This window comes from Lampetra planeri, chromosome 20 (assembly GCF_965212315.1).
Source record: "Lampetra planeri chromosome 20, kcLamPlan1.2.h2, whole genome shotgun sequence".
Classification (NCBI taxonomy): Eukaryota; Metazoa; Chordata; class Hyperoartia; order Petromyzontiformes; family Petromyzontidae; genus Lampetra; species Lampetra planeri.
This window is the reverse complement of record NC_136126.1, coordinates 7,711,420-7,726,012: the sequence shown is the minus strand read 5'-3', so window position 1 is coordinate 7,726,012 and position 14,593 is coordinate 7,711,420. Positions and strand designations below refer to the sequence as shown.

At 46.7% G+C, this 14,593-nt stretch overlaps 1 protein-coding gene across 1 annotated transcript in view; it reads left to right on the top strand.

Moving 5' to 3' along the window:
* Positions 1-1,950: 1,950 nt before the first annotated feature.
* The window catches only part of HS2ST1 (heparan sulfate 2-O-sulfotransferase 1), a 59,165-nt gene continuing 46,522 nt past the window's right edge, over positions 1,951-14,593 (top strand). Inside the window, exon 1 of the mRNA XM_078603468.1 lies at positions 1,951-2,425. Coding sequence (XP_078459594.1) covers positions 2,305-2,425 — 121 coding nt within the window. The 5' untranslated portion in view covers positions 1,951-2,304. The remainder of the gene's footprint in view (positions 2,426-14,593) is intronic.

Below are 14,593 nucleotides of genomic sequence, written 5' to 3'. Positions count from 1 at the left end.
CTCTTTCCCAACTCCTCCCCCCCCTCTCCCCCCCTCTCTCCCCTCTCCCTTCCCTCTCTCCCCGCGCTGCGAAGCCCCCCCCCCCAAGCCGGCTTCTCACTCCCCAACTGCGCACGCGCGAGGACGGCCTCTCCAATTGGTCAGCTCGCCAAGATCTCGGCCAATCACGTCGCGACGTGAGAATTTTCAACGTAGGTGTCCAAAGCGGTCCCAGAGTCTAATGCCTGACGTAATGTCTCGTATAAAAAAAATTGCATCATTGGGAGGATGAGATTAACACATTAGAACAAGTATTTGTGTGTGTGTGAATTAGACAATAATGCTGGTAAAAGGCAATGACTGGCAAATTAACAGAATGGGTTCTACTGGCGTCAGTAGTAGACAGCCTCTGAACATACTCTTAGGTTTTTTTCGGTAAAGTCACGTAGGTGAAAATAAAAATAATAGAAATAAAATAATTATTATTCATTAATAGAAATAATAATAGAAATAAAATAATTATTTCTATTATTTGTATGATTTATTTTCACCTACGTGAAACGAAAGCTTCAAATCTAGCTTCAAATCTAGCCTCTGAACAGTTTCGTGAGCGGAACTCGGTATCTTTGGGAAGACTCAACCAGGATTTTAATCACGCAACACAAAACGATGAAGTTAAAGCCAAAACGTTGCTTTATTTGATTTAGTCAGCATCAGCCGATGAGTGTCAACGTCTTCCGGAAGTTTTATATTCTGGAAGTTGTCTACCGATTGTTTTATTTGGCGTCCACAGAAAGTGATACTCTACAATGGCAACGTCAGCCTCTGGATCTTCCGGAAGATTCTTTCGCAGACAGATGCTGCCACTCGCTCCGTTCCTCCCCCACGTTCGACTCGGAGTTAGTGCCGTATAACTCCAGCGATTGTCATTATTATTATTAATCACGCGTTTACGAGTTGTGTTTTTTTTTACGATCGAAACAAAATAAATTTTGACAGGCGGCGACGAGTACGCTCGCTTACATAATTTTTTGTACATATACGAGGAAAAAAATATGTAAACATCTTCTTGGTTCTTTCGGTAAAGTCACGTAGAATGGAAATAATAAAATAATAAAAATAAAACATTCTTTTGTTATGGAAATAATAACATAATAAAAATAAACCTTTTGTTATGTTTTATTTTTATTATTTTATTATTTCCATTCTACGTGACTTTACCGAAAGAACCAAGAAGATGAATCCCTGCAGTCACGAAAGCTTTAAATCGAAATATGTAAACATGTTTCACTGTTACGTTTAATTGATTGAAATACGTAACCACGCCCCTTTCACCAACCAAGCTAGTTCGCACCGCCCCCTTGCCCCGCCCTTCTCCCTCTTGCCCCGCCCCCATTCCCCAAAATCACCCAATCCCGACCCCCCCTCTATTAACTCCCCCCCACCCAACCACAGCCGTCTCTGCCTCTCTCTCACCTAACCCCCCCCACAAACCCCGCCCCTCCCCACCTTTTTACTCTCGACCCCCCTCCTCTCCACTCTCACCCCGCCCCCACTCAGCCACCTCCCCCCTCTCAACGATCCCTCTCCCAACCCAAACCCCGCCCCTCTCACTGACCCCTGTCGCCCCCTCCCCCCGTTAGCCCCTCCTCCTCCCTGCCCATCCCCCCCGTGAAAGCGGCGCGTGCCGCCGTGCGGCTGGGAAGGCGCGAGAGGGGTGGGGGGAGAGGGAGGGCGAGAGGGGGAGGGGTAGAGAGAGAGGGAGGGGTAGAGAGAGAGGGCGGGAGGGGGTAGCGAGAGGGAGGGCGAGGGAGGGCGGGGGAGGGTGGAGAGCGCGAGAGGGAGGGCGAGAGGGGGAGGGAAAGCGGTTGGGAGGAGAGAGGGAGGGCGAGGGGGAGGGTTAGAGCGTGAGGGAGGGGGTAGAGGGAGTGGGGAGAGGGGGGGGTAAAGGGAGGGGGCAGAGCGGGGGGGGAGCGCGCGCGCGGGACCCAGGGTGTAGTACACGTGCTCGCGCTCGCGCGCAACACACAACACGCAGATCACGCACGGCACCCACACAGCACCCACAAGCACGTGTTCCTCCCTCCTTGCCTGCACACAGACACACACAGAGACAGAGCACGACACGCTCGCTCGTGTCGTGTGTAGTGTGGTGTGAGCAACACAACGCAGCGTTGTGCGCTCGGCCCGCGTGAGTTTGCCCTGAACGGCGCACACGCGCCACCCGCTCCGGCCGTCTTCTTCGTCTTCCTTCCTCCTCTCCGTGTGTGTGTCCCGCTCCCGTGTTGGTACGTGCTCGCACGCGGGCATGACAAGGCGGAGTTGATGGGCTTAGCGCGAAGCATGCCGTCCAAGCTGCAGTTCCTTGCGGCGCTCGGCTTGGTGCTCGCCATGGTGTACCTCGAGAACCAGATCCAGCGCCTGGAAGAGTCCAAGGGCAAGCTGGGTACGTGTCCCCGTGTGTGTGTCCCTGTGTGTGTGTCACCATGTGTATGTGTCCCTGTGTGTGTGTCCCCGTGTGTGTCCTCGTGTGTCCCCCCCCCCTCTCTACGCCGCCTGACACGATGCTTGTGATGCGTGTGTCTGTGAGAGCGATTTCACTACGGTATGTGTTGTATCCTGTACTGTATGACGGAACTACGGTGTGTTGTGTGTGTTTATACTGCACTGTATGTGCACACTGCGCTTTGTGTGTGCGCCGTGCAGTGTGTACACTGCACTGTATGCAAGAGCACGAGTGTGTGTCCATTGTGTGTTAGAGAGCACTACTGTGCCTGTGTGTACACTGCTACAGCACGACAAATGTGCACACTGCACTGTGTTATGGCACTACATTGTGTGTGTACACGACACTCTATGTACGTTAGAACACTAGAGTGTGTCCATTGTGTGTTGGAGAGCACTCCAGTGTCTGTGTACACTGCTGCAGCACTACATTGTGTGTGTGTACACGACACTATATGTACGTTAGAGCTCTCTAATGCGTTGTGTGTACTGCACTTTGTGTGCGTGCAGTGTTTATACACCGTCATGTGAGTGCGTGTACACTGGCTGTACACTAAACAATTGATTTGTGTGTATACGCTGCACGCTACGTGAGTGTGTATACTGCAACTGTGTGAAACAATGCATTGTGTGTATTGTAGATGTACTGTACTTGTGTGTGTATATCGTGTGTGCGCATATACACAATTGTGCAGTGATTGTGTATACACCACATGTGTGTGTCTTAGTATGTATGCATGTCCCGTGTGATCTATGTCTGTGCTCTGTATATAATATATACATTGTGCTGTCAGTGTACATTGTGTGAGTGGAGGCGTTGTAAATATGCTGTGAATGCATTGCCAGCATGTGTACTGTGTATACAATGCAGTGAAAGTCTACTGTGTACACACTGGGCTGAGAGTGTTGTGTGTTTTAAAGTGCTTGTGTGTACAATGTGCACCATGTGTGTGTACTACATGTACACAGCTGGGAGAATATACACACGGTCCAGTGTTTGTACACTGTAACATAAACTGTAGCGTGTATGCATTGTGCTGTAGGTATGCATTGTATGTGTACTGTCTATATATATAAGGTGCTTTAGAATTGTATTGTCTGTTGTGAGTGTGTACATTGTGTGTGTGCACCTGGGTCCGTCTCGTAACGTGCCAGCATCGAGCCCTTTGCTACTTCACGGTGGCCTCGAGGTGCACCTAGCCTGGCACAAGCTCAGTGGTGATGTCACCGCCACTTAGTGTCGAACGCCGGTCATTGTTGTTGTTGCTGCTTCTGCCTGTGACTGTGTGTGTACAACATACACAGTTCGTACGCCGTACACAGTATTCCGATGGCATTCTCAGTGTGTGCATGCTCTCGCCGGTTTGATTCTCACTGCATCTGTTTAAGAGTAATTATCTAAACCCTCAAATTTCACTATTGACGACGTGGGATCACCTCAGCGCGGCATCTGCTGTGTGGTTGGGCGTCGTCGTCGTTGTATTCTGGTGGTGGCTAGCAATTTCTGTGTCGCTGGATTGCTGAGACCACGGTGGCGAGATGTTGGCTACCTCCCACTGGAGGAGGTCGTGGGTTTGATCCCGATCCTGACGGCTTAGAAATGTGGAGTTTGTGTGTCTTTCTCTCTCCACCGTGGTCGCGTGGATTTTTCTCCGGGTCCTCCGGTTTTTTACCCCTCCACATTTAGAAAGAACGTGCGTTTAGATGATTTGGTTGGTTTACATTTCCACACAATGAGCCACTTCGTTGGGTTATCATTTGTGGCCAGGTGGCTTATGAAAAAAAGAGCTATAAAAACTCGGTTGGCCTTACCTGGTAAAATAAAAAAAAAGTTAAAATCACAAAATTGAAAAATGACAACAGAGGATGGTGCAAGTTGTGGTGACACGTATACAACAGTATTTACAGCCATTCCTTGCAATACAAGTAACCACCCCAAATGGTTAAATATAGGACGCGCAAATAACTTTTGCTTTCTTTAAGGACACTGTGTTATCTCATGTGTGCACTGAAACGAACCATAACCAAGCTCAACAAAAGTCTGAACCTTGACCTTAGCCCAAAACTATAACCCACCTGAGCCTCTTAATGAGACACAAGCAGGATAAGCCAACTTGAGGTTTTTAAGTAATCCCCTATAGGCCATATGAGCTACTTATTATTTGCACTGTATTTTATCTCGTGTCTTATTTTGTTATATAACAAATGTTTTAGTAACAGCTGTGCTTGTGTTGAATGTAGGATTTTGTGAGTGATAGAGACAAATAATTTAGATTGTTAAGTCTTAAAAATACCACTTGCTGGTGATTTTATATGGCACTGATGTGTATTGAAAAAGAGCTGTGTTGATTAAAACATTGCCTTCAATTCTCATTGCTGCCACTGATTTCAAATGATTACGTTTGACCTATTTTCAAAATCATCCCAAAGCAGAAGTTACAGCAAATAATGAAAGCAGCGTTTGCCATCCTAAGTGGCCTCCAGTATTGTTTTTTTGGTCTATATTGCCCCAGGTTTTTCTTTTCAAGATTTCTTTCTCATCGAAGCCTCGTAGCGTGGGTTTTAGGTCCCTCGGCTCCTGGAGCCAAGCTAAGGCACTTAGACAAGATGAAACCAAAGAGAAGATGAGACGGCACACGCCACGTTTCTGTTTGCAATTGCAGCCAATTAAGACGTCCTTCTTGTTCCGTTTTGACAGCGTCACGGTGCCACACTTTGCAACTGCCCCTTAATACTTTCTTTGAACTGCACAAGTGTTCAGTGCTGCAGCCTCTAACCCAGAATAAGTGAAGACTTTGCCCCCCCCCCCTCCATAGTGCAGAGCAGCTGGAAAATCAAGGACAGATGTGCTAGTGTCCTATCTTGCACAAAGGAGGACTTCTTTTGAACCATCATGTGCTACTGTCATTATCATTTACCCCCAGTGAGAGTCAGCAGAACGCAGTACAGTGGTCCCATTATTTGTAGCACCAGCAGGGAGAAAGAAAGTGGGGTTTATTCACCATAATTCAAATATTTTTCTACGGCTTTGTGATTCGTGCAAGGTCTTGTTCGGCATCATTATCAACGTCCAGTTGCCCTAAGTGAATAATGTTGGGGGTCATCTCCATGGGAGGGTCATTCTAGCTGACATCAGTCCCTTTTCCGGATCTCCCTGGTTGTTTGTGATATATTTTTATCGCCTACCATTGTTTTCGCTTGGTTGGGGCACGAATTCACAAATTAATCACTTTAAAATAAGCTTAATGGCTGTATCGGCGATGCAAGTGTTGGCTATCACAGGGTTTCACGATAACCAAAGGCAACTAAGCCTATTGTTGTCTTCTCTGAACACTTTGAAGTTGTGGCAGAGGTGGCCCACACTGATTTCAACTGCAGCGGGGACCATAGAACAACAAAAAGCAAAGTTACCGTAAGACGGAAGCCTAAAAAGTGTCAGTAAGACTACTCTTGAAAAGGAGTGTGTGTGTGTACTCACTGGCTTGAGAGGCATACGACTGTTCAATTTTTCAATACCAGTCTCTGAGAATAAAGCCGCTTCTGTTATGCGTGTTGCTGTTGGTGTAACATATGACTCGCCGGAGATGTTTCTCCATTTGACATTTTCTTTTTTGAAGGTAAATTGCGTTTTGCGAACAAAAAAATTCAAATCCAGAGCTCCCCTCTAACACGTGGCCCCTCGTGAGTTCTTTCCTTTCATATGTAGATGCCTCGATTTTGCCAGCATCATTATTTTAGTAAGATGCAGCGGACAGGCGGGCAATCATGGCTGGCACACACCCCCCACCCACCCCCTTGTGTCGTACAGCAAAGGAAAGGAACGTGTTTGCTTTTCGCACTTTAAGTGAGTTCCGTATCCTGGGGGGGGGGGGCTGGTGGCAAGTTGGCTGATGGTGGTGAGGATGTGGTGGGGCGGAAGGGGGGGGGCCCCCTTCACCAATGCGCACCTGCTCACTCTGAGCCGTGCCAACAGCTGCACGTTTTTAAATGGCAAGCACGCGGGCTCGGCTCGGCGTTTGATAAAGCTGCGGTGCCGAAACTGTGGCCGGCCCTGGCATTTTCAGCCCGAGCCGTTCCAAGTGAAACTCCGCAGCGGACGGGGATGCGCTTAAGAATTATCCGTGAAAAGTTTCGGGTAAATGATATACGTCAGGTTTTCCCCCCAAAAATAAAGTACAATTATGCGCACATTACTTAGTGCAACAGGTCTCCAAATGGTGGCCTTTAAAACGACGATTAAACGTAGCTGAAGCTGAATGGGTTTTTTTTTTTCGCGTTTGTTAGGCGGAAATGGGAGTATCTTGGGGAAACATAAAAGTTAAGTGTTATCAAGGCTTTCTAAGACGCCTGCTTTTGTCAAACGTTTACAAAGCAAAATGTGGCTTCCCTTTAAGGTTTATCCAACAGAAACCTGTTCACACAGGAGCACCGGGGGTCCGTGCTCCTCTTCCGCGATGGCAGCCCTGAGGTTTGTTATCACCTCTATGCATTGCAGTCGTCACGTCGAGGGCCCAGATTCATTTCCATAGGCCTCGAGTCTTTGACAGCGAAACGGCCTCGAGTTGGTTCGGGGGTCAGTCGAGAAGTGTCAGCAGAGGAAGCTTAAGGGGTCAATGGTGCAGATTTTCACCTATGTGTGTACCCAGGCCTAAGCCACGGCTGCTGCTTTGCACAGTGTTTCTTTTTTTTGCCGAGATTTTCTAGGTAAACAAACCAGAACCCCCTTTCTTCATCGCGCTGGAAAATCCAAAACAACATTCGCCGAGTTTGTGCGCAATGCGTTGGCGGTAGCCATCGGTGGAGAATTGTCAGACTCGACCGCAGTGCCATGAGACTTGCCTGATGTGTAAATACGTGGCAGTGTTTGTAGACCAGGGGCGCCGAGGTAACATCTGCCAGAGCATATCCATAACAACGACAAAGGACTTCACGCCTGCAAGCGTTGCACTGTGCCCATTCACTGTGTGTGCAAACATCCAGTAGCAAGGTGGCCCTGTACTTTGACTAAGATCCGAATGAGCTTCGGGTCTTTGATTGTGCACACGCTGAGGTGCAACTAAACGCATTTAGACAACGGTACGTGGGAATGATTCGAGCGTTTACTGCCTGCCTCTGTGAGAACAGCCTACACAGAGCATCTATTGTCTCGTGAATGGACACACGGAGTTTATTGCGGGGCCTTGGTCCTGTTCCCTTGATGGGCGGATTGCAATTTTGAATTGCATTCTCCCCCCCGCATTGCTGTTGACAACTGAGATTGTGCACATGCAGTCGCATCGCATCCTCCGTGTGCACTAACCACACTGCAGATACATCGCACGTCGCTTCAGAGCGTGTGCATCTGCAAGCGTCTGCTGGTGCTTTCACGGTGTCGCTCGTGCGCGGTTGGTGCTGCTGTCCCATGCAAGAGATCTTCTCGGGGCCGAAGAAATGTCGGCGCTTCAACTCTATTTGCGCAGTTGACGTTGCAGAAATGTGGCTCTATTTTGTAGGAAGGCGTTTGCACGCAAGCATGGCGTATTTTCAGATGGCCTTCTGCGGCCGTTTGGAATGCCCTTCTGATAATAGGAAGCCACTGGAATTATGCACTTTAAAATCTAGATTGTAAAATAATTTCTTTATAACTGCTTTTTGTGTTTAGTTTGTTGTCTTTCCCCTGCACCTCCGATTAGCACGGTTGGTTATGCACGGTGCGAAAGAAGTTCAACATACACACATACATGGGGAAGACACAAGCCGTGAAGTAGTTGGCTAGCCAAAAACTGTATGCGGAGAATAGCAAGTTCATAAGTTACGCGTGTTTATTTTTAAACTTGGTGGGAGCCTCAAAATAATGTGGTCTGTGTCGCATTAGTAATTTTATGAGCACCCTCTAGTGAAAATTTGTGGTGCCGCGTGTGAGTAGATTTTCCCGCTGTCGGATAAAACGGGGGAGTCTGAAGGTGGGGATGGTCTTACATAAAACATATATTCGTGCTCTATTCAGTACTTCTGCTGTGGAAATGTGTTTTTTTTTATGATTTAAATTACAAAAAGATTAAACGCTGCCTTCAACAGGCCAAAAAAAACTCGTTTTTATTTCCCCCATTGTGTCTGGCCAACACAAATATTTCAGACGATGATACATTTCAATAAATAATAAGGTAATCACTTTTCATTCGTCTGTTCAGGTCTCTTCACAGATGTTTTAACAATGCGAGAAATGTGAATGTAACCTAAAGTTTATGAGTTTGGGCTTGTGTGCAGTTGCAATTTGCTTAAGCAGCAATGGAGTGGCGCTTACATTTTAATTATTCCCACGAAAGAATGAGTATTTAAATGAATTGCTGTGGGTAAATTGCACTTTCATTTGTAGTATCGTCGAGTAGGACAATCTAGAATGTGTAAAGAACTATTATGAATTGAGATAAAATTCCATGTGAACGTCATGCCTCTTGTAAAATGAGTATAATTATAGGAAATAGTTTAATATGTAAATTAACAAGGAATTCCGTTGTGTGGAAAAGTATACCTTTCTGCCACGTGTGTGCATATAAAGTGTACACCCAATACAGCAGTGCTAATTAAATGTTTTTCCTAAGTATTTGCGCGCCGTTTGTAATTGTTTCACATGCGTGCACCGCAGCAGTAAAACTCTCCCCTGGCCAAAACCGCACACTCCTGAGCACAAGCCCCACCATTGTTGGCAGCAAACTCCCTGCTCGCCGTTTTCTGAGGACCTTTTGGCCTCAATCGCAGCCACTGCTGTTTGGGTCGCACTCCATGGCGGTGCCGCTTTAATTGCGACGATTTAGTGCGTGCACACGCACATGCGCGCTCGGGCACGCTCCGTCCATACTGTACACGGACTCCCACCGGCGTGCTTTCGGCACGCCGCGGGCTAAAGTTGCACCGCAGAGGGCTCAACGCGGCTCAACCGAGGGGTTTGTTGCCGTGGAGTTTTCGTGAGCCGGCACGCTTGTCCGCCGGGAAAACACCCGTTTAGGTCGTTTCGTCTCGATCTGAGGTTGTTGCTCCCGCGCGCTGCTTTTCTGGCGCAGGAAAGAGTGGAACTCGGCGTCTTGGCGTCTTGCACCAGCCGTGTGACCCGAAATTTTTGGAGCCGGGCCGCAGCTTAACGTTGCAAGTGAGATTGCCGGCTTGCGCGGCTTATGCCGGCGTGGCCACCTCGGAACGATTTATAGGTCCGCCCAGGAGGTAGTCTACAAAGCAGCGGAGTGGGCTGTTTTTATATCGATATAAATGTGGTTCGAGTGTGTATAGAGGCTGCTTAACAGCATAAAGCATTCGTCAAAGCATTACTCAAGCCGTCCTAACTCCAGTGTGAAGATGGCCTTTGTGATGGCCACGTTCACTGCCTTTGGGTGCATCTTTCTCGTAAAGGCTTGGGCACCGGGTGTACAGTTTGTGGGCACACAATTACAGTAATTGACCCGGATTTATCCTGTTCAGATTTTACCATAAGGTTTTTTTTTAGTAAATGAAGACACCACTTTTCATACTTGGTGAATTGGCAATAGTAAAAGATACAGCTGCATTATTCAAAGAAATTAACAATTGGGCTTCACTCACTATTTATCAGGCAGAAACAGCCTGACATGGGCATTTTGGTCTTTAAGTGTATTACGTAGAGGTGCATGTCGTTAATCCCCTGGTGCTTGCCACACAAGCACGCACGTGAATACATTTACGGGCACGGATTTTCATGGCACGGCATTTTAAATATTGCTTTCACATACCGGAGCCTCACTCATGGGGTTACGAATGCACGGCACAGTAGGAAATAATGGCAATGCTCTGGTAGAGTGGCTCGGATTCCATCTCTCAAACTTGTGGTGTCAGCTCACTGCATGTATTTGGGCCGACCTTTAAAAGCACAGGTTTGCCAGCCACCACTATCGAGATATTGTTCTTAGTTTTGCCCACACCTCCCCTTCAAAGCACTGCTATCCCTTTACTCATTGTCATTCACTTTGAATGCTGATTTATCCAGATAACAAGTTGTTGCTCTGTCCAAGCTTCGTGCAGTCATTTGATCGATTGAAACGATCATATTTAACGTGTGTAATCTGATGATAAGGCGCCAGGGGTCTGAGAAGTTGCAGGATTATTTGCCGGCTATCGGTGAACTTTAGGCTCGGTGCATCTCTCGTGCGAGATGGTGTGAGTGGGTGGGGGGGAAATTGGATGGGACCAGTAGCTGGGGAAGGGGGGTGGTGGGTGGGTAGTGGCTGAATAGAAAACCAGCAAATTGAATTATTGCTGTTGAAATGCCTTGTAAACAGTTTAATAGCATAAAGTAAAATCTTTTCAGTTGAAATAACTTTTCTTGGCAGTCTCCTCTGCCAAGATGTCTGATTTTGTCTCGTGTGCTTTGCGCGGGCTGTAAACAATACAAGAGCTCCAGAGACTTTACGACGGTGGGGCCTAATGAGCAGCACTGTGACCTCTGGGTCCGGAGTTCATTGGTTTGAGTTCAACCTCTGCTCTAAAATAATTTGTCACGGAGGGGACCTTTGCAAGCAAACAGGTCTATGTGCTTTTAATAAAAGATTCCCTGACACTGATGGAAAGAGTAAGCCATTATTATGATCCAGTGTTGGGACTACATTATAAGAATTATATGCGGTGGAACAAGCAATTAGTATGTTTTTACTGCCTTTCTTTTTTCAGGCTCATCGGATTTGTGTAGAAACCCAACGTGACCGTGGTTGTGAACGTGCAACTGGCTGAATACCTTCTCCGTCGAACCAGGAGCTTGAACTCTGACGCGCCACGTGACGTGACTTACCAGACGCATTATGCAGAATCTCTTTCCCCCGTCTCACTTTTATTAATTATACTTTGGTATTCATTGCAGCTTCAGCTGATAAAAATGTAAACGTTTTGGAATGCTCCCATGGGCTCGAAAGAAGTTCAAAATTTGTACATACAAACATGACCCAACGTTCCAGCTGTTCTAAGAAGAACTTGAAAAGTAGTGTCTGGTGACTGCCCAGAATCTATAATAGAAGTTTCATAAGGAGCTCTGTGGATGTAACAATGGCCTTATAAGAGCACAACGCACAATAGAAAAAAATGTGCATGTCTAAAGTAAAAATTCAGTACTCTGCCAGTCGTCCTACAAACTTGTTTAAGATTCGCCAAAAATCCCTGCCCACATGCCCCTCGGCACAACTATTTTTGGCACTGCAGATATCTCTTCTGTCAGGCTGAAAAGTAAAACTATGATGAGACTCGACTCTCTTGCCCACCATAGTGTGTGTGTGTGCACACGCATATATATCTAGAGGCATCGAAGGACAGCCGAGCTAAGGGAAACTAGTTATTGCCTGCGGTCTTGGCATCTCATTGCCATTGCAAAAAAAAATAGATTTTCAAAAGCTCTTGTCTTTTGATGTGCGGTGCAGTTTTAACTGCTGCACTGTTTTTACCGCTGTGGTGGTAGGCAGCGTATCGGTGCTTTGTGGCCTTGCCAGCTCGCTGTAAACAATGGAAATAAAACTACGAGCCAGTTGGGGTTGCAGTATGATGCCCAGGATGAGCGATGCTCTCCCTCGACCATCGCATTTAGGCCAACCAGCATAGTTGTTTCATTCATTTGGTTTGTTGTCATTCATTAGGTCCTTGTCTGTTTGTAGCCATATCGAACATGTAATTTAGCAGCAGAGTGGAAGTTTGTGCAGGGAGATGTCGAGAACATTACGCCTGACAAGAAGGTTGCGAGCCTTTCTGTAAACTTAATCGTTGGAACATTACGGCTGAGAACTGTGGTCCATTCGACACATTTGTTAAAAAATAATTGAGAAGAATACAAAAGCATTGCCAGTACTTATATGAGCACTATTTTTCACTAAACAAATTGGAGGTATTGATCGAGCAGTCAAGAGTGGACGATAACGCACCTCCAGCGAATATCATTGCGCATTACGTGCATGTTGAAAGTTGTCGGTCAGGCTACCATTTCTAACATAACCGCCGTAGTTAAAATAAATCATTGTTTATGGGCTGCCTGCAAGCAGTGTGTTGCCCATGACCAGGTTTAAAAATAATATTGTTAAAATCCTTGCCCGTTGGGAGACATCTCCAGGAAGAGATACTCCTTTGCGGCACTCAGAGCACTTGCAGATTATATAATATATAGTGCTGCTTCTGCAATAACATTGTTTGTAATTCGTAAAAAAAAGACTTTGAAATTTTCCCCCGACGGCCAAATTGCGCCGAAATCTGGGATCTGTTGGTAATAAACTAATGAATGTAAAATTTTGTTTCGTCGTTTGGGGTTGGCATGTTATCTGAATAAAATAACCTTCTTTGCTATTTTCACCGTGGTGGAACAACAGGTTAATTATTCCTCGAAGAGTACGAGCGAAAAGCGTGTGGTAATTCGCGGTGATACCGCAGGTGTGATTGTGAAATTTTAATGCATATTTACTTTGGACTAAATTGCCAAGTGCATTCGTGATGGCTTTGTTTTGTTGACAACCAGAGGAAACGCATTAACGTTATTGCTGAGAGAGGGCGAGTGGAGGGAATGCGGGGGGGGGGGTGCTCACTGCATTTTCACAGACCATTTATTTATTTGTGTTTAGTACCAGTGAGGCAAATCGTTCAAACACAACCCGCATTTGCACACAAGCCCCAGCGTTCACGTCTGATGAATACGAGTAGGCTTCAGAACGCGCATGTGTGTTTGCCAAGCTCGGTAGAAAATAACTCTTCGGGAACTCGATAATAAAACATTTCATCGAAATAAAATGGTGACTTTTGTTTATTTTTATATGAATAAAGATCCTTTTGCCGTGTTTTTAGCTGACGATAGTGCAGCGCGCTTGTTTGTTTATCATGCATTGGAACGTAATCGGAAGTAAACAATGTTTTGTTTAGTGAATGAGCACTTGTGATTTTACGCTCTCCGTACATCACGCATGCAGAGGAGTGTGCATTATAAACGAGAGTGAGCAGCAGCACTAAAGTAAATACAGAAGAAGCCATTGCATTTTATGGAAAGCCATTTGTCAGATAATAAAATAATAAGCAAACAGGCCAGGGTCTGCTTCACTACGTAACAAATACAAGAAAATGTTTGCAATCAGCATTTGGGCAAATCTATGTAGCGGCTTCAAATTTCTGAGTCACTTCAGCAGAGTTCTGCTTTGTTTGACATTGTTCAGTCGCTCGCTTGATATTTATAATTAGTCATGCACGACTAACCCCTTCCGTCCTGCTTTGTTGCTTTGCGAATCTGCGTCCATCGAAACAAAGCAAGCGGGGCAAGTGGCCGCACAAAAAAAAACTAGAAAAGTAAACGTCCGGCGAAGGGTTTGGTAACCCATTTGTCGTTGACATGCCGGCCTTTTAAGGGGCAGCTGCATACTCGAGTCGCGTCCCCTGTGTGATTTAAAACACAGGCGACCACGCCTGGGATGTGCGCACGCACACATGCGCACGCCACGCGCCACATCAACAGTTAAGGCAGTGAGCATTATATAACCCTTCAGTACTGCTGCGAACTAAAACGCGTGTTTAATAAATCACGTGAATCACAATGGATGCGTTTTGGGTTTTTTTTTTACGACGGTAAAAGTCGTGCCAAAATTAATTTGTGTCCCGTGTACTCACCCCTTAGGTTTTGATTTACTTTCAGCTTTTGCTCCACAGCCCGTTTTTATTTATTAATTATCCACTGTGCTTCTGCTAGGCAAGGGTGCGGGGCGGTTGGGCGAGGGGCCAGTCAGTCATGCCCCAATATTCTTCATCGTTTGGACTGTCCGAACCAATTGAGCGTGGCTGTAAAAGGTTGGGAGGACTTAGGAGTTGGCGGGGTGGGTGGTTTGGGGGGAGAGCAAAAGAACAACCATTGCCTCGGCCACGATTGACCTTTTACGTAGGAGGATGACGCCGAGGTGTCAGCATCGGATTAGAGAGTTGCTTACCAACCGCGTGCCACCTCGGCATGCTTTGGGATGTCGAGGATTAAAACAGGGATACCGCGGGTTGGCGGTGGGGATGGCGTGGGTTGCGGTGAGATTCCGCGAGCTGGCCGCCAGCTCGACTCAACATCTGCTTTGCTTCTGCGCAAGTTGGCACGTGCCCCCCCCCCCCGCGA